Consider the following 19,444-nt stretch of genomic DNA (forward strand, 5'->3'; position numbering starts at 1 on the left):
GTATTTATTTAAATATTTATTTCTGTTTTTATATATAAAAAGTGAATCTATAAGATTTTTTTAATTTTTTAATGAGATTTGGTTTGATCATTTTCTACTTTTACATATTTTTTGGTCAAAAATACTCTTTTAAAGTTTTTTTTGGGACATCTACTTCTTTTTCTTTAGGTTTTAAATTTATTCCATTTTTGCTAGAAATGATGTTATAATTCTATTAAAAATTAAAGCTTTTTTTAAAACTGTTTGTTTACATGATTCTCATTTTCAAGTGTTTATTTGTTGTAAAGGTTATATATCCATTTTGAGTTAGTATATATCCTGAAAATCAACTTTGAATCACCTAATCTGGAGTTTAATTAAAAGTTCGCATCTGGAATGTTAAAAAAATTCCAACGCTGAAAACTTTCTATGGAAACTCAAAAATATAACTATTCCAGTTGGATCCAACCTTGCTGCAAAAGGTCTGTATGGTGACTTCCGATGCAAGCGCTGTGGTCAACAGGAAACAGACCTTCATCTCTTTCTTCAATGTCCTTTTGCTAATCGTGTATGGAATTTAGTCCCAGCTCTTTATACTCCACCAGCTCAGCACATTGACTCGATCACATGACTCTCTTCATCAAAACATGAAGATGATTAGTTTACCTCTTATGGGGCTTGATGATGCTGTTTTGTTTTCTTGGGTGTTATGGTACCTGTAGACTGCAAGAAATAAACTGGTTTTCGAACATACCCTACTCTCTGAACACGAAGTTGTTACCTTCGCAGTCAAGGAAGCTCGCGCATGGCAGAATGCTCAAGAGCTCAAGTCCTCGCTCTCTCTCTCTCCTGATCACCACTAGTAAGTCTTCCCAACTCATTCCCTTGCCCACATAACCACATTGTTTTGTTGATGCAACATGGAGTTTGGCGACACAATTGGGTTTTAAAAACCATGTATCTGGTGTTACCCGGTCCATATCCTCAAACCGCATCCACGTCTGCTCTGCTTTCGTTGCAAATATATAATTAAAAATATATAATTTCTGTTATATAGGAAAACATGATTTTCACATTTTAAATCTGATAAATGTATCTATTTTTCATTTTTTTTTATCCAAAACACCCACCATTTTGTCAGTTCAATTCTGATTTGGTTGGAGTAGAGAGATGAAATGGAGCAGCAATACATAAATTTGGAAGACAGAGGGTAAAAAAAAAATGTGGCGTTAATCAAATACCATTTTGTTGGGCAAACCAAAGGCACTAGAACACAAAACAAAAGATCAAAATTCAAGCCCCTCCTCCTCCTCCTCCTCAGACCTCTCTCTAGATCCTCTTCATCTCCGCGGGAGACTCCTCGATCCGCACGCACACATTTTATTATTATTGGTTTCAAGAATCTGTAAAACGCCTTCCCGTTCCGATCTACGGACAATGATCTGGAAACGAGATGCAGCCTAATCTGTTCCCGTTCCTCTTCAATGGCGGCGATCTAAACGACCTTGGTGGCGGCTTCGAGAGCTCAAGGCTTTTCTTCTTACTCCCAAGGAGGTGGAGGCATGGATTTCTCCAAAGTCGGCGAAAAGTTCCTCAGCTCTGTCAAGTCCGCTAAATCCCTCGGACTCTTACCTTCTTCTTCTTCTTCCTTATCCTCTGATCGCCCTGAGGTACTCACTTCTTCTTCTCTCTCTATTGTTTTCTTCAATTGAATTTGTTTGAAAAAAATTAAAGAGCTATTCTTTTTTTGTTGTTGTGTAGATTCCGGCACGTGCTACGGCTGCTGCTGCTGTTGCTCGTGCTTTGGCTGGACTTCATCCTGATCAGAGACTGAGTATATCTTCTGCTGCTACTGAGCTTAGCTCTATTTATGGTAACAGTCACAGACCTCCTCCTCAAGAAGTTGAAGAGCTTGAACAAGGCTTCTATCAAGAGGTGTGTGGTGGTATTCCATCACTTTATTTCTATTTTTTGGTTATTATGAGATATTATAATTTCATCACACTATTAGGTCATTTCATTGTGTAGGACTTTGATCCAGTAAGGCATATTCTGGAGAATATTCCAGATGATCAAAGTGAACTTGCTTATTTTGAGAAGCAGGTAGGTACCAGCTCCTTTCTCAAGTAAACTGGTGTTAAGTGTTAATTTATTTTCTTAACAAAATTTAAAAGGTTTGTGTACTGTATATAGGCCACCCTGAGGTTGGTGCAGCTAGATAGAGTGGCGGAAGATCTCTCTCATCATGTTATGGAGCATCATGAAGTAATGGGTGAGTACCTAAATTTGTAAAGATTCGTCCTTTTTTTTCTTTCTCCTAGGAGGAACTGATGTTAACTGGGAAGACCATACGTGTTCTGTTTTTGTGAATACTAATATTCACTTTTGGTTAGTGAAGGGGATGAATTTGGTTAGAGAGTTGGAGAAAGATTTGAAGATTGCTAATGTCATCTGCAAGGTAAGGAATTATTCTAAGTTTACAAAAAGCCAAAGCAATGGTTTCATTTTCTGTTTTGCATGTTGTTGGTTTGGCTTTGTTTTTGACTGTTTTTTGTGTGTTATTGCCCAGAATGGAAGACGGAATTTGACTTCTTCCATGAATGAGGCTTCAAGAGATCTTATTGTACACACTCATTCCAAAAAGAAACAAGCTCTTCTGGTAGGCTCCCCCTATTTATTTTAGACCACTGATCGTTTCTGCAATCTATTTCTTGAAATTTTGTCCATGCTTGATAGTTTCCTGCTGAAACTCCGCTAGCATGATCAGAAGTTTATGTACAAATTTATTCTGTAATATTGCCTATGAGCAATTGGCTAATACTGTTAGGACAAGGACCCAAGCGTCTGATTATCTTATAAATATTGTGAAGACTCTTTTTTGCTATTATGTTTTTTTGCTTCTCTAGAAACCTTGTAATTAGAACTCTACTTGCAGGACATGCTTCCTATATTAACCGATCTTCGCCAAGCAAGACTAATGCAGTCAAGTCTTGAAGACCTTGTTGACGAAGGAAACTATTGCAAGGTATATTTACTTGTTTTTTTCGTATAAGAATTGTGGTGATATTATGCTAGGAACTAACAAATTACCAGGAAATGTATTCCGTTTATGTAGGCATTTCAAGTATTATCTGAGTACTTGCAGCTTCTTGACAGTCTATCTGAGTTTTCAGCAATCCAAGAGATGACCCGTGGTGTTGAGGTAGTTTGGACTTATTCATGACCAGCTGTTGTCCTCGTAATTTTATTTGTCAGTCGTTTAAGTTTCTCATACTCTTTTCAAGGTTTGGTTAGGAAGAACTCTTCATAAGCTGGATTCACTTTTGTTGGGTGTTTGCCAAGAGTTCAAAGAAGATAGTTATGTAATGGTTAGTAATCCAAGTCATTCCCTTGTTAAGCTCTCTCCTTCAGATTTAATGTAAAAAAAGATTGGATTATTGGCCTTAAATTTAGTTGGAGTATAAATATACTTCAGTGGCAATATGTAGTTAACTTTTTTTTATTTGCTCGTACTTTTAGGTCCTTGACGCTTATGCCCTGATCGGTGATGTCTCTGGTCTCGCCGAGAAGATACAGAGCTTCTTTATGCAAGAAGTTATCTCAGAAACGCACTCAGTGCTAAAGACCGTTGTTGGGGAGGTATGTGAGCTAGATATTCAGTTGTGGCTCCTATAGACTTAATGTTTAGGTAGTGGATGTAGTGAAATCACTCATATTTTGAGTATGTCAAGATCCATGTTCGGAAATGCGTTTCTACGCATTCTACCTCATCGTACTGAGCACTGAAATAAGTTTTTTAAAGGTCAAAATGTCAAAATCAATCAGATTGTTGATCTTGTGAATTGTTTTTTTTGTAGGATAGCAGTGCTGCCACCCAATTTAGTAGGTATGTTCTATGTTCCTGAGTTATCTGGCACGTATTAGGCTATTACAGTACCTAACAATCACTTCTGATATTCTTGCTGATTTATTTACATTGACTTCAGACTTACATACAGCGATCTATGTCTTCAGACACCAGAATCCAAGTTTGGGCAATGTCTGTTGAGAACACTAGCTGTGCTATTTCAGTTAATATATTCGTACCATGAGATAATGAGTTTCGCTCCAGAAAAGAAGGTCGGTTCCATCCCTACTTTATTTATTATTTTACATTTTCTAGTTATTGATAGGGTTCTTGAAACAGTCCCTGTTCTTATTTCAGTGCTACAGCGTCCGTTGTCAGATTTCATAGATTTGAACTCCTTTGTGGCTCTATCTAGACCTATTGTGTGAGAAAATATACCTAAACTCACTGTTATTAGGGGGAATCTTAGCATAATACCCCTAAAGCTTTTCTTTATGTATTTGTTTAGTTTGGTGGTCTGTAGAACCCTACCTGCTTTATTGATATGTGTTAGATCTCGGAAGTTATATTTAAATGTATTCAAGTCTTGGCTATTAATTGATTTCTTAGTGAACATACAACTACGTGGGCTATTTTTACCTCTGTTTAAGCACTCCATGTCAAGGAAGAGGTTGTTCAGGAATTTTGATAAGTTCTTCGATTTTAGTAAGATGTACTGTTATTTTATTCTCTATTGGCTCGAAAGATAATGGGTCACAGTATCATCTCTTTGATGGCTTATGTGCTCGGCGTCTTAATCATTGCCAATTTTCTTTAGGTTCTTTTCTGTATTTTTTCGGCGTCAGTCTCATTTAATTATCTCTAATGGTTTCTAAGGGCAAAGCTTCTGAACTGGAACAGGTAGAAAGATATATCTCAACAAGCTCTGCAACAAATCAAAAGATTGATTCTGTGTCAGACACTTCTTGCGACCCACAGGACGGTGGTCTCTCTTCAGCCTTGGGTTCAGCAAGCGTACCTACCATTTCTGCTGAAGAGTCCAGTGGAACCGAAACCTCCAGTCCCGTAAAGGAAGCGTCTAATAGTGCAGTAGACGACTCTAGTGATTTTGGAGAAACAGTATCTAGTGGCGAGTCACCATGGTACTATCTACGGAAAGAGAGTGCTGCCCTTGTTTCAGAAACTCTGCAAAGAGGACGAAGAAATCTCTGGCAACTTACAACAAGCCGTGTGTCAGTTTTGCTCTCGTCCCCAGCTGCTTCTTCAACAAGTATGCATCAGTTCCTAAAAAACTATGAAGACCTGAGCGCCTTTATCCTTGCTGGGGAAGCGTTCTGTGGATTTGAAGTTGTTGATTTTAGGGAGAAGCTAAAGGGTGTATGCGAAAATTATTTCACCGCATTTCATAGGCAAAGCATGCATGTAAGTTCAGTTTCAAAATGTCAATTGGACTGAGTTGCCAATACCACCTAGTTACTTTCATGCATCACCTCTACTAAGGTAAAAATTTTGTCTGGTTTTTCTCCCTACAGGCGCTCAAAATGGTCCTGGAGAAGGAGACGTGGACGAAACTGCCACCTGGTACTGTGCAAGCTATTAATTTTGCCGGTCTTGTGGGGGATGGGGCTCCCCTAATTATGTCTTCCCGAAATGCCTCTGGTTCTTCCAGATTCCCTCACTCAAATAAGTCAAATGACTCGATTGATCCTAGTGGGAACAGGAGTGGATTCTCATATTGGTTGAAAAGTGGAAACCCTTTCTCAGCGAAGTTAACATACTATAGAGAAGACCAAGACTACTCCTCTGTCAATGGAGCTGCCTCTGGAGATTCTGAAGGGAATGATAGTATTCACGAGGACGTTGTAAATCCCAAGATAAGAGATGCAAAACGCATTAACGGAGGTAGTCCTGTTTCAGGAGACGAAAACGAAGACCTTCATGCTGACTATATTGACGAGGATAGTCAGCTTCCAAGACGGAGCTTTACACGTAGTGTATCAAGGAGTGCTTCACATATCAGTACTAATGATGATTTGACGGCCCAAACAGGATCCTCGCTTTGTCTTCTAAGGTAATATGCTGTTTAGCAAATGCTTGAAAATAGAATGATCACATATTTTCCCTTTGTGATACGGAATTGTGATAACTGTGTTTGTCTTAGGTCAATGGATAAGTACGCGAGGCTTATGCAGAAACTAGAAATTGTTAATGTGGAATTCTTTAAGGTACCAATCTAATTGTATGAACTCTGCAGGTTGCTTTACTATTCTTCCTGGATTTCTCTTCTAAAGTATCTTTTACACATGTTTGGAATTCTGTAGGGAATATGCCAATCGTTTGGGGTCTTTTTCTATTTCGTGTATCAAGTATTTGGTCAAGAAAATACGAATTCAGGTGGAAAAGGAGGTGCCGACTCTTCCAACCGTGAGTAACTGATTCGTTTCCGTTGACGTTCCTCTCTCTTTGTATTGTTGCTCCCGACCTGCTTCAATATGGTTATGCTATAGCTTTTAAAGCTACAATGTCCGAGAATTGCTCAACATAGAATATATTTCAAATTTTTGAAATGCAGATCGTTTGAAAAGCTGCTTATCCCGGATATCACAAGAGTGTGAGCAATGGATAAAGCCTCAATTGTCATCATCACCATCTTCTTCACTTTCCTTCCCCAACACAGTCCCTAGTCTTGCGGACGTGACTTCAGCGATTCCCATAAAAACATCTGGTCACGTATCAGGCACATCTTTTAGTCTCAAGGTATAACTTGGGGATAAGTTTTTGTCAATCTGATAACTTCAATTAATATTGTTTTGTCTAGTAGACCTTAAGATAATCTATTCCTACTCATTTACTTTCACTTATTTCATATATCAAGTATGAGAAGAGAAAAGCAGCTATAATAAAAGGTTTCTGTAACACATGATAATCACTTATAGGAAAGATGTGCTGCAGTGGACACTGTTTCTCTTGTGTCTCGAATACTGCATAAATCAAAAGCTCATCTCCAGTCTATGCTTATGTCAAGAAATGGCTCTCTGGTTGAAGACTTCTTTGGTCAATTGGTATGTGTCTCTCTCAGTTCTGATTTCTTATAAAATCTGGCTTGACCGGAAATATATTGCCTTATTTGGTTGACAACAATAATACAGTCTTATTATACATAGACCTATGTAGCATCCAATAACTTTCGCCTCTTAAAAAAATAAATGCCTATGCAGGATGATCATGATTCATAAGTAGTTTCATTGTATTCCTTTGTTATATTAATTTCTCAAATATATATATTATCAAAATTAGTTATATTCTACATGTAGTAGCAAATATATCTGGAGTTGCATTAAGTGGAATGAATCTTCAGGTTGGTTCCGTACCTGATCTGACAGAGCACTTACATAGGACAACTGCAAGGATACTGCTGCATGTTAATGGGTAAATTGCTTATTTACTTGAGAATTTTTTTAGATGGATTGCATCTTTCTCCTCGCTTGTGCCTTCAATTCTTGTTCTTACTGACCTCTGAATTTTTAAAACTGTACGTAAATTTATATACTGTGAATGCAATCAGTATGGTAAAGTCGAACCCTGGTTTCTATATTATTGATTCTCATTGGGGGTATGTATGTCCATTCACGGATTCCCCTTTTACTGATTTTGTAGATATGTCGACCGGATTGCTAATTCTAAATGGGAAGTCAAGGAGCTTGGTGTGGAGCATAATGGGTAAAATACTTCATTCGGTTACTCCGTTTGCTGTTTTATACTTGTACCTGCAACTTCAATTTAATCATGAAATATTGAACTATTTAGATGTTCATAGTTTTTCATCATTGGCAAGCTGCCTATTCATTTACTGAGTTAACATTAAGATATTCAGTGCGGTTGATGCTCTTAAACTATATTCTGACCAGTTTACTTGGCCTATCGGACTAAAACTCTTTGAATTAAACAGGTATGTTGATTTGATGCTCGGGGAATTCAAACACTACAAAACAAGGCTTGCTCATGGAGGCATTTCACAGGAGGTAAGTGACTCTCTGACCTCACCAGTAGTTGGCACCTGTTTAGCTTTTTCCTTCTGCTTTTTGTGTGTCACAGTCAAACCCTAACACATTCTGCTTCATAAATTATCAACAGACAGCACGAACTCAGTTTAATTAAAATATCAGATTAATGGGCATATTTAATCAGATTAATGAGCATATTTATTCTCAAACTATTGGGAAATCTGTATTCATCTTGAACTCTTTTTTCATATATAGGTCCAGAATCTCCTACTGCAATATGGAGTTGAAATATTTGCGGAGATGCTGGTCGAAGGTTTCTCTCGAATAAAAAGATGTACTGATGAAGGACGTGCTCTCATGTCCTTAGATATTCAGGTACCTATCCGTACTAGACCATTGTGTACATGAATATAATAAGTTTCAATCAACGTTGACAGGCATTCCAGTATTGATATAAAAACTTTACATAAAACAACGAACCTGCAAGATTTTCAGGATAGGACAAACCTTTTACTCTGTATTGATGACAGTGTGAATAAGCAATTGATATATGAGTCAGACGCATCATTTGAAAATGCCTTTGCGGTATAGTTAATATGCATGGGAATGATTCTGGCGGACGTTATCTAACTTTTTTTGTAGGTCCTAATAAACGGGCTACAGCACTTTGTGCCAACAAAGGTGAAGCCAAAGATACAGATAGTCGAAACATTTATCAAGGTAAGCAAACCAGAAACTCATATGAAAGTGCAGCAGACTTTGAGATGATAATGTGCTGGTGATACACACTAAAAACCGAAATCATCACTCATTTTTTGCAGGCGTACTATCTGCCTGAGACGGAATATGTACACTGGGCAAGGGGTCATCCGGTAAACAAACAAATCTTCGTAATCTTTATAAATGTCTAGAGTAAATTAAATCGATGGGATAGAAGACATATGTGATGAAAATGTGTAAACATACAGGAATATACGAAAGCACAGGTTATTGGACTTGTGAATTTAGTAGCCACCATGAAAAGCTGGAAGAGGAAAACGCGTGTAGAAGTTGTGGATAAGATTGAATCAGCTGCTGCATAGATCAAATCTAAAAGCAACAACAAAGTAATTTTTTTACTTCTTTTCTCTAGTCTTGTTCTTTCTTTGCTTTTGGCTCTTTACTTTTGCATTTTGAATCGAGTGGTGTAAATTTGAGGATAAGCCCTTTCTAAGTTACTGTCGTTTGCTTAATGGGTCTGTGTAAAAGATCCTTCTCAAGTTGTACAGTCTTGAAGAGATTGTAACACACATTTTCGTACATTTAAATACTTAATTAATGTCTCAGTGTTTGTATTATCAGTTCCTTGAACCTGATTTTATAGTGCACAAAACGTTTTAGTTATCATGTCATTATATGCTTTTTGGATACAAAAACACTCATCAACTTCAATTCTTTTTATGTCCTTATCATGATAGATGAATAATTTATGTTTATCCTGTTGACCATAGTAATTGATAAAACAGCAATGATGATAAATATATCAAATATTTTTTTTTTCAACTTTTCTAATCATTATTCGAGAAAAAAACAAATAATTTGTAAGCTTCACTGTTAACTACAGATGAAACATCTTTTGTTTTTAACGTTTTAGTGATATTGAAATCAATCAGAATGAAAGGTGTCTCATCTCTTGTGTACTGTCATGTTTGCGATGAGAGGTTGGAAGAAAGACCGGTCAAAAGACTTCAAAGCTGTGGTGATTTAGTTGTATCTCCAACCATTTTTAATGCAACGCATGGTTCATCTACTGGTACCTGTTGCACAATAAAACATTCAAAAACATGTTATTTTACAAATCTTCACTAAAAGCCTTCAATTTAATATGTTACGTGTCAATGTAAACCGAGTTCTTATTTTCAAACTGTTGATGTGAAAGAGAGAAAAATACCAGAGAAATAAAATTTATGAAGGAGATTTACTAAGAAGTAAATTGTTTTATAAATAATTATTTTTATATAAAGTAAGATTTATTATTATGATTTCTTCATGTTAATGTTAAAAGACCTTTAAAAATATGCATTATGTTTTTAAGAACATTGTTATAGTAATTAGGTAGCTTTTAAAAATTGTTTTAGTAATTATCTCACAAAAATCTCTATTTTATAAAAAAAGAAAAAATCACAGAGATCCAGACACTGTTGTGTGAAGTATTAAAGATATGTCTTTAAAAGGCATTAAAGACACAGTCGACAGTTTGCTACCTGTTGTAATAATAAAGAAACTGCAGAAAGAAGATAAAGAAAACATGGGAGACATAACACAAAAGAGACTTGTGCTTTCGTTTAGTAGATGCATCACGTATATGTATCTCTCGCGTTATTCAACAATACTCAATAAATACGAATCAAATAAATAAAGTCCCTATTCTCAGTCCACATGCATAATATGTACTGACCAGCTTAGTTTCGCAAGAAATAGTTATGACATATATAACCTACTGTAGTACATATTCCACAGAATATAAATGTGATGAATAATCATATATACTTATTAATGAAAAAAATAGAGAAGAGTACGTACAAAATGACCAGCTCCAAGAATCCAATAGAAATGGAGATTTTTGAATGATTTGGTGAATCCTCTTGTTGTTGTTCTATCATTTTCACAGTATATAGGCTCTCTTTCCATCTTCTTAAACTCTTGTAGCCCCTCCCACCTTACACATCATCATCATGATCATGTAATAATAAATACCAAACAACCTTTCTTTTTCTATATATAAGTAATACCAACAACCTTAGCTGACTTTCAATATTATTCCTTATGTATCATCATTTTCTATCGCTGTTGCTATTAATATTTGTGGAACATAGACAGTCTAATAATTCATCGAGGTTTTTCCATTTATACAGTTTGGATTTCATTTTCTTAGATTCTTCATTATGATCTCAAATGGATAGGTCTTACTTGAGCTTGCGAACCCATGCTTCAGTTCCACTTGTTGAGCAGATAACATCAAGCTGCGTATAATATAAACCACATGTCATTTTATCTCATTCTTCTAATAATATTATTTCAATAAACGAAATTTTCGCGTTGATGGATGGTCTTACTTGTCCATTATAGATGGTCACATCTATTCCCTTGGCAAGAAGCTCATCGACCTGCCCATATATACATTATTTAATTTATTATTAAAATATCAGATATAACGTTTCAACTACTTTAGATAATTTATTTAAGATGATGAAAGAATTATTACGCCTTCGATTGTGGGTCTCATAAAATCAGCTTGCATCGCTGAAAACACATTACCCGAATTGTTCCCCCATCTGTTAATTTTACAAAAAAAAAAAAACAAATATTAACAAGTTACGCTATACACTAAACAACTAAAATTAACTGTATTAATTAAGCTTTATATTATAAACGGTTAAGAAAGTTGCGTACACGAGGTCTTTAGGAATAATCTTGAGCTTCTTTTTGATAACACCATTCATCAATGTATCAAGGTCACCTTCATCAACGGTACTCGCACTTCTCAAATCATTTAAATATTTCGAATACTTCTTTAATATTCTATTTTCTTTTCTTGTTTCTTCGCTCGTTGTAAGCGAGAGAGGGTCCATGCCAGAATCCAACATAAAATTGTAAAAATCCTACATTAAAACAACCACTTTATCTGTGTAAATTCTCACATAAATAATTGTATATATGTACATAAATGTTATAATTATACATGAGAAAGATAAAAAGAGTAAGAATTACGACGGAATTGGAGTGGAGGCTAATAATGGATTCGAGTTCCATCCACGTTTCCGTGGCTTCAACGTTTTCATCATTCTTGAGTTGTTTTCTAATCTTCTCAGCTAAGCTGCTCCAAACAATAGTTATATATGGATTAGAGGGATAATTAATTATGTATTAATTAGGTAAATGGATTTTATATTAATAAGAGAGACCTATTAGAGAGATCCATCCCGTTATAATCAAGTCTTGACACATAGTTGAGAAGAGGTCCCCATGAAAACTGTAACCATCAATTAGTCAACATCATAACCATATCACTTCTACAAGTTGTTGTTTTATAATAAAAATATTTTATATATTTAATACTAATACATTTTTTTAACTACTAATACATCTTTATGGCTTGGTTATCATCAATATAGACGTTTTAAGTAACAAAACATCCGAATTTTTATAAGTTTTGGAAATTAGTCAGCATAGAATAATTCTAATATGTATATATATATATATATATATATATATATATATATCTATTGTTTTAGTTTTTATTTTAATACAATTTTAAACTTATGATATATAAATGAAACTATACATTTATTTAACTAAGATTATTCTATATACATATATATTTTTTTAATATGTATGAAAAATCTATAATGACACATAATGAAAAGAATGTAGTTTTGCTTGTAACAAATATCAAGCTAGAAGAAACATTGATGAAACTCACCACAAAGTCTTCAGGGGATATCCAACTATCTCCCAAAACTACTCCTATTCACGCACAAGATAATAATCAATTATAGTTCCCTACATTATTAGTTTCACTTTCTCAAAAGAAAAATAGAAGAGAAAGCATCTCTTACCTCCAAGATGAAGCTTCAGTTTGCCAGATTGAACCGCGTTGATAACGGATAAACCGAGCTTAACCGCGATTTTACCTCCGTAAGATTCAGCAACAATGTATAGAGGGCTATGGTTCAGAATCTGATTTTTGTTGAAGAGTTGTTGCAAGAGTGTGGTCAAGTCCTTGGCTGCTTCTTCATCACTTTTCACATACAATTCCTTCTCTTCTACGAAACTGTACCCTGTCCCAACTGGACTATCCTTTTCCCCATTTTTGTATTCAGCAATAAAAAATATATATATTAAAACTCAACGTATCCGAGTCTTAAAGCCTCATCAAACTAGATACTACGCAACCTCATAAATTATATATTACTTTATATAAAAAATACTGTAAGAAAATAATAAAGTAGAAAATAATACCACAAATAAGAGATCAGCTTTCTTCAACCAAGTAGAATTTCTGGGCTTGAGAAATGTATCTAATGGACCAACCTCTTGAAAATTCCCTATTCCAACTCCTGAAGCTCCCTGTTTCACAGAATCAAATACTTTTATTTTAACATGATCAAAATATTAAGTTCAAAAAAAAAAACATGATCAAAATATTCCAAAGACAAAAAACAAATGTATAAAAGACGAATGAAATAAGAACAAGATATTAAATAAAAGTAGATACAACCACACATACATAGAAAACTTACAGGTCCACCTTGCAGCCAGAGGATAATAGGCCATGGCTTAGAAGGATCTTCAACTCTATACGGACTTTTGTAATGCCACCAAAACATGTGTGCTTCTATATTTTCGATTTTGATTTTGAAAACAAAACCATTTAGTTACATATAACCAACAATACACATTATTAACTGCTTCAGATTGGAATGAGATAAATGGCGTACTTGGTCTAACTTCGACGTATCCCCAAGCTTCGGATCCATCGGAGTTGCTTCTTACAGCTTTGATTTCTCCAATGGTACATGACACAATGAGACACAGAATCACCATTTGTGCAACTGATCTCTTCATTTTAGATGACTGTTTGTGGATCAATTTTTCTATCTTGTCTTGATTGTAAAGGTAGAGAGAGAGAAAAATAGTTGAAATACAGAGAGAGATGGGGACATATATTTCAGAATGTCGCACACTAAGTCAATGCTATTGGTTCACCTTATATGGTATATATATATATAGGCCTGAGACTTTTATCCGAGATCCGGATTCGATCCGAGATTCGATCCGGATCCGATCCGAAAATCCGGATATCCGGAGGGGCCGAATCCGGATATCCGGAGGGGCCGAATCCGGATCCGGATAGTAAAATGTTGGATCCGTCAAAGCCGGATCCGGATCTGGATATCTTAATTTTTAAGTCCGGATATCCGGATCCGTAAGTTTTATTAATAAATATTTCAAAAATAGTAATATCTATATATAAAAATTAATTTTATTTAATATATTTTCATTTTTATAATAATATATATAAATTTTATGTAAATTTTGTAATATTGTACATAGAAATAATTAAAGATGTTATATATATATATTTTAAATTATTGTTAATATTTTATATACGAAACAATAGATTAAGAGATATAGACAGTTTAGGCCGGGGACTTATTATTCGAGATCCGGATTCGATCCGAGATCCGCTCCGGATCCGCTCCGAAAATCCGGGGTGCCCGGATCTGAATCTGGATAGTAAAATCTTGGATCCGTGCAAACCGAATCCGGATCCGGATATCTTAATTTTTAGGTCCGGATATCCGGATCCGGATCCGTATTTTTAAAATACATTAAATTTTTAAATTTTATTAATATTTATATTTGATATATTAATATTTATACATGAATTAATCTTATAATATTATATTTTAGTTTTTACAATATTATAAACATATATAAATATATTTATAAATATTTTAATTTATGTATTATATTTAAAAAAAATAGTATTTTTTGTTAAAACAATTATTTTTAATTATTTTGACGGATCCGGATCAGGATCCGGATATCCGCGGATAATAGAATATCGAGACGGATATCCGAAACCCGGATATCCGGAAACCACGAATCCGGATCCGGATATTAAATCCACGGATCCGACGGATCCGGATCCGGATCCGGATACCCTAAATTTCCCGGATATCCGGATCCGTCCCAGGGCTAGACAGTTACCAAGATTTTTTTCTTTATAATCATTAACCAGATTTTTAAAATGAAAAAGTATTTTTTTACAATTATATTTCAAATATAGATGAAAATGGTTAGTCAAATATTTAATTCAAACTCAGAGCTATTGGCTCAAAAACTAGCACCTTTAAACTAAAATTATTTTATGTAACATGGATCGTATATATAGTTACCTTGTTTGTTTTAGGCCAACTCCAATAGAACACCAAAACATCAAATTTAATATAATTTAATCTCCAATAGAACACTAAAAACATCACACCAAATATTTAATATATATATTATTGTGTTTCATTTAATAATATAGTTACTATTATTAATTAGTTCAAATTTGTAACTAAACATAAATATATTGTATTATTTGTATTTTTAAATTATTTCTACAAAATTAAAATATTTTTTATTTTATTTTCAAGTAAGAAATCACTATATGAGTATTATCATTTACTTTATATTGTAAATAAAAAATATCACATAACTTTTATATTTAATTTTTAATAATATAAAATTTTATTTAGTATTTTATAAAATAAAGAAACTAATAATATAAGCTGGATAAGATTAAAATGATATTAAATTTGAAATAAATTTGTTATGTGCTTTTCAATTAATAGTTTGTAATTTTAATATATTATTTTATATAAATAAATACATAAAAGTATAATATTTTTAAACCAAAAATATAAATGTTAATAAATTTTGTAAACATAAAATTACAAAAATTTAACAAACATAATATCTAAATATGATAAAATAACTATTTATCAATTATAAATAATAAAAATATAAAAAATTATTTAAACTGAAAATATCAAATAATATATAATACTACTTCTATGTAATATTTGGTGTTATAGTTGGAGATGATAAAAAAATATGACACCAAAACATCAAATTTGATGTAATTTCAACGCCAAATCTAGGGTCTTTGTAAATGCCTTTAGTATGGTTGTTTCTAGGTCACCACCTCCCTTTAAACTTTATAGAACATGTTGTTGACGATACATTTTTGCTATAAAATTTGGTTATGTAATAATAGATGGACTAAAAGTAGTTGGAAAATAAATCTGAAAATTGATACTTAAAATAAGTTAGAAATTATTGTGATTAACATGTATATTTCTTTATGGGTCTAAATTTTCAAATAATAATAATAATATAATAACAATAACATATTCTTGTCGACAAAAAAATAAGTCGTCGACGAAAAAGTAACTTATCAATATCATCTTGTTGTGCTTGTTCATTTAGGTTTTGGGCCTGTTTAAATTATAGTATTTGTTTCTTCCAAGTGTAAAATACTATACCTTTAGTAAAAGAGAAGCCCCGAAATATCAGGGCTCGAGGATGTAAGACTTTCAAAAGCCAAGTGGTGTTTAGGTTGATCATGGCCTCATAGTTTGTAGCTAAATCCGGTGGTGTAAGAAGAGAGTGGCTATTACCACTCCGTCTTTAACTTCAAAATCACTCGCATACAAATTTTTTTAGAAAAGTAAATGTAGTAAATTGAAAACCAAGACACTATAAATATGCGATCAATAGTTCAAAATGAAAGCTCAATGGTTCATCTTTGAACATATCCTAAGCCGCAAGGATCTACTCTAAATCATTTACTTAAATCCAATCGACTCAATCTGCAGACTTGGCCCAAAATAATGACTTAGGACTGGGAGGATACCCGTTCAGACTCGATTCATGTCTATCTAAGTTTCAGTTTTTCGGGTTAATGATTCCAACCCCATTCAAATAATTATGGATTTTGGTTCGAGTTCATTTCGATTCTTTAAGGGATTGGTTCGGGTTTGGATACCCGTTTAAATTATGTGCAAAATTCAAAATTTTAAATATATCTTAAGATTCTCAAAATTCAAAATTAAAAATAATACACGAATATAAATTTTGAATAATGTATGAAAAATATCTAAACGATTTTATATTTAGGTAGAGAATTGATAGGTATTTCAGATCATTTCAAGTGTTTTAAGTATTTTTCGCTATTTTGGTTATTTATTTTTGACTTTTTTTTATATTTTCAGGTAAATCTGAAATATTTTTGGATATTAGATCTAAAATAATTAATAGATTTTAATATAGAACTGTGATTCAGGTACTTTTGAGTATTTGAAATATTTTGGTTCAGTTTCAGTTCTTCAAATACCTAAGTCTTGGACCCATTCTTATATTTTGTCAGCGTTGGTACGAGTTTGTTATTCCTTTTTCATATCAGATTCGGTTCGGTTTTTCGGATCCTGACATTTTGCCCAACCCTAAAATGACTAGAACCAGATTCAAACATATAGTTAAATTCTTCTCTTTGTAATCTTATATTTGGACGTTCTGCCTCGTAGACACGAACCACTTTCAATATCTAGCTAGTAACCTTCAAAACTTTCACATGGTAAATGTTTACAGAGGTTAAATTGTTCCACTACCTCGTGCCAAACTGCTTTCTGCAAATCCTCCTTGGTTTGCTTCTTAGATGAGGCTGGTGCATTTGTGGAATCTACTGCAACGATTTTGATGTATCACGTCAACAAAATGGTTTCAACATTGAATATGAATAATGTCATGCGCAACCTATTATGCTTTTAATAAACAGCGTAACTAAAATTCAATCGGCCTACCATATATAAATTATTTGATAAAGCGATGTAATTTAGCCATTCGGGGAATTGACGTAAGGTCGATGCAACCGCTGGCCACTGCACACATGTTTGGCTACATTATTGCGTCACTTTCTCGAGCTAAAAACAGAAAAAACAAAATAAAGTTTTCAAAAAGAACATCTGAATATTCAGGCAATTTAGTATCTAAACTCAGACGTATATGGCCAACTTAATTTTTTTTTCTTTTTTTGCTTAACATTTGGTGCATTGAATTATTGAATGTGGCAAGAGTTTATATTACAATGATTGAAATGTAAAGCTACTAGTGGATTTTGAGGCCCAGGATAGGACCAATTATAAAAGATGTTTAATGGCCAACTTAACTTTCATGCCACACAAAACATAAAAGTTCTTTAATTTCAGTCGTATGTTAAATATCATACCGGTGAGCCCCGGTTCAATAAAGCTCTCAAGACTGAGAGAGAGTATCCCCGACGACCGGTGGCGCGTCCGCGCGTGTGCCAGCGTCGGTGGTTCACCTTTTTCCGGTTAAGTCAAGGATCTCCGCTGTGGGCTTCGATCTACCGATTTCCCCGACATGCTGACGGCTCTGGGCTAGGGTTCGGCGCCAAGAAGGGCTCGGCTTGTACGATGCTCCATACGGCGGCGTTGCTGTTTTCTCTGGATCCGTGGTGAGGGGTGAAGAACGGTTAATCGAAGCGGCAGTCGGCTCGTGAGTTCAGTTGTAGTTTCCGGGGAGTAGAGGCTCTCTCAGCTTTACGACCGCCGGCCTTTGTTCCTGGGAGACGGTGGCTCTGTTAGCACCGTCATCGCCGGCTCCTGCTCCCGGAAGGCGGTAGCTCAGTTAGTATCGTTCTTCTCGGTTCTGGTTTTTTCTTTTAGCGTTAGTCTTTGTAGTTCTTTCTGGATCTTCTTTCTCTGTGTAGTCTGATTCTCAAAGCTTCAAAGCTCTTCCGCCTCTTGATATCTCACCTGAAACGACTCGTGAATGTCGGGGGTGTTGGGTCAATGGTAGACGGTTCTCATGAATCTACGCAGATCGTGTTTGATGTGTGTTTGGTCCTGTCGGTTTGGGATACGGTTCACTTGTGTTGAAGTCGGTTGCGGTGGTGCTGGTGTGGAGTCAGTGAGCTCCGGTGGTTTCGGGTGAATCGACGGTTGGTCACCCGGTGATGTTTCGAAGCGAGGTGACGTCGGAGCCGCAGCGTTTGTCCGCGCGGTGGCGGAGCTCCGTTTTGGTTTCATCGTGTGTTCGTTGATGGGTCTTGGACCCGAGTTGTGGTTTGGTTTTTTTGGCCGTTTCCGTGGGCTTTTGTCTGTTTCTCGATTGGGCTTTCAGACCCTTTAATAACAAATATTTCAATTTGGGAAAAAAAAAAAAATAAATATCATACAAATGTCATCATTTCCATCATATTTGATGGATTAACATCTAAAAATCCATAGAAGAAACTGTTGACTTTTGGAGATTCCCGGCGACTGTTCTGTCCGTGGCGGAGCAGGATATATCTACCATCTAATGTTTGGAAGACGTTGTAGTCATCATCAGTTATGCCACAAAACATATCTGGATATTGATATGTGAACAGAGTTTTTCTTGGAAATAAAACTTGTGCTGCAATTTTTGGATTCTCAAAATAATTTTCGGAAGCATTTGAAAATTTTCCTCATTACTAAAACTGTGCAATAATGAACTTCGCAATGTGCGTCTTGTTTTTAACTTTTAATATGGTACATGTATCTCTCAAATAAAGGCATCCATCTGTACTGTACTAATTAGACCATTTTCAACAAGACACTAAAACACCAAATTTGATGTAATTTTCTATTCAAGATACTAAAATTGACATTATTCCACCAAATTTGGTGTAATGTGAATAGTGCTACACCAAATCTGTAAAATATATATTTTATTATGTTTTATTTAATAATATAGTTCAATTACTATCAAATTTGTAATTAAACATAAATATATTGTATTATTTGTATTTTAAATTTATTTTCACACAATTTAAAACTTAAAATTTTATTTTTATTTTTTTATTTTCAAAATAAATTATTAAATGACTATTATCATTTATCATTTACAAATAATAAAAATATAAATAATAATCTAGAAGTGACAAATAATTGAAAGCATCAAATAATAATAATATTATTTTTGGTGCAAAATTTGGTGTCATTGTTGGAGATGACAAAATTATTTTGACACCAAA

At 34.3% G+C, this 19,444-nt stretch overlaps 2 protein-coding genes across 2 annotated transcripts; one reads left to right on the top strand and one right to left on the bottom strand.

Annotated features, from left to right (window-relative positions):
- The first annotated feature begins 1,129 nt into the window (after positions 1–1,129).
- LOC106424304 (syndetin-like) lies at positions 1,130–9,167 on the top strand. The gene is given in 26 exon segments (XM_048756491.1): positions 1,130–1,527; positions 1,529–1,649; positions 1,741–1,914; positions 2,008–2,082; positions 2,173–2,251; positions 2,373–2,437; positions 2,549–2,638; positions 2,915–3,004; positions 3,095–3,181; positions 3,264–3,347; positions 3,499–3,618; positions 3,837–3,865; positions 3,966–4,098; positions 4,727–5,248; positions 5,359–5,897; positions 5,988–6,051; positions 6,148–6,250; positions 6,399–6,583; positions 6,763–6,888; positions 7,185–7,255; positions 7,484–7,546; positions 7,776–7,848; positions 8,086–8,205; positions 8,473–8,550; positions 8,652–8,702; positions 8,799–9,167. Coding segments are annotated over 26 exon segments (3,351 nt in total). The 5' UTR covers positions 1,130–1,432; the 3' UTR covers positions 8,913–9,167.
- Positions 9,168–9,338: 171 nt separating this feature from the next.
- LOC106424305 (serine carboxypeptidase-like 51) lies at positions 9,339–13,570 on the bottom strand. The gene is made up of 13 exons (XM_013865051.3): positions 13,311–13,570; positions 13,113–13,207; positions 12,832–12,939; positions 12,429–12,669; positions 12,293–12,336; positions 11,775–11,842; positions 11,581–11,686; positions 11,263–11,471; positions 11,075–11,144; positions 10,926–10,976; positions 10,780–10,832; positions 10,393–10,528; positions 9,339–9,626 (listed from the first exon to the last, which is right to left on the bottom strand). The coding sequence occupies exons 1-13, from the start codon at positions 13,435–13,437 to the stop codon at positions 9,558–9,560; spliced, it is 1,377 nt and encodes a 458-aa protein (XP_013720505.2). The 5' UTR covers positions 13,438–13,570; the 3' UTR covers positions 9,339–9,557.
- Between the last annotated feature and the right edge of the window lie 5,874 nt (positions 13,571–19,444).

The sequence above is a fragment of the Brassica napus genome, chromosome C4 (genome assembly GCF_020379485.1).
Source record: "Brassica napus cultivar Da-Ae chromosome C4, Da-Ae, whole genome shotgun sequence".
NCBI lineage: Eukaryota > Viridiplantae > Streptophyta > Magnoliopsida > Brassicales > Brassicaceae > Brassica > Brassica napus.

Coding starts and splice junctions, on each gene's coding strand:
- LOC106424305 (XM_013865051.3), bottom strand. CDS start 13,437: ATGAAGAGATCAGTTGCACAAATGGTGATTCTGTGTCTCATTGTGTCA. Junction 11,687..11,774: donor GGGATGGATCTCTCTAATAG/GTCTCTCTTATT, acceptor TGTTTGGAGCAG/CTTAGCTGAGAAGATTAGAA. Junction 11,472..11,580: donor GCCTCCACTCCAATTCCGTC/GTAATTCTTACT, acceptor GTTTTAATGTAG/GATTTTTACAATTTTATGTT.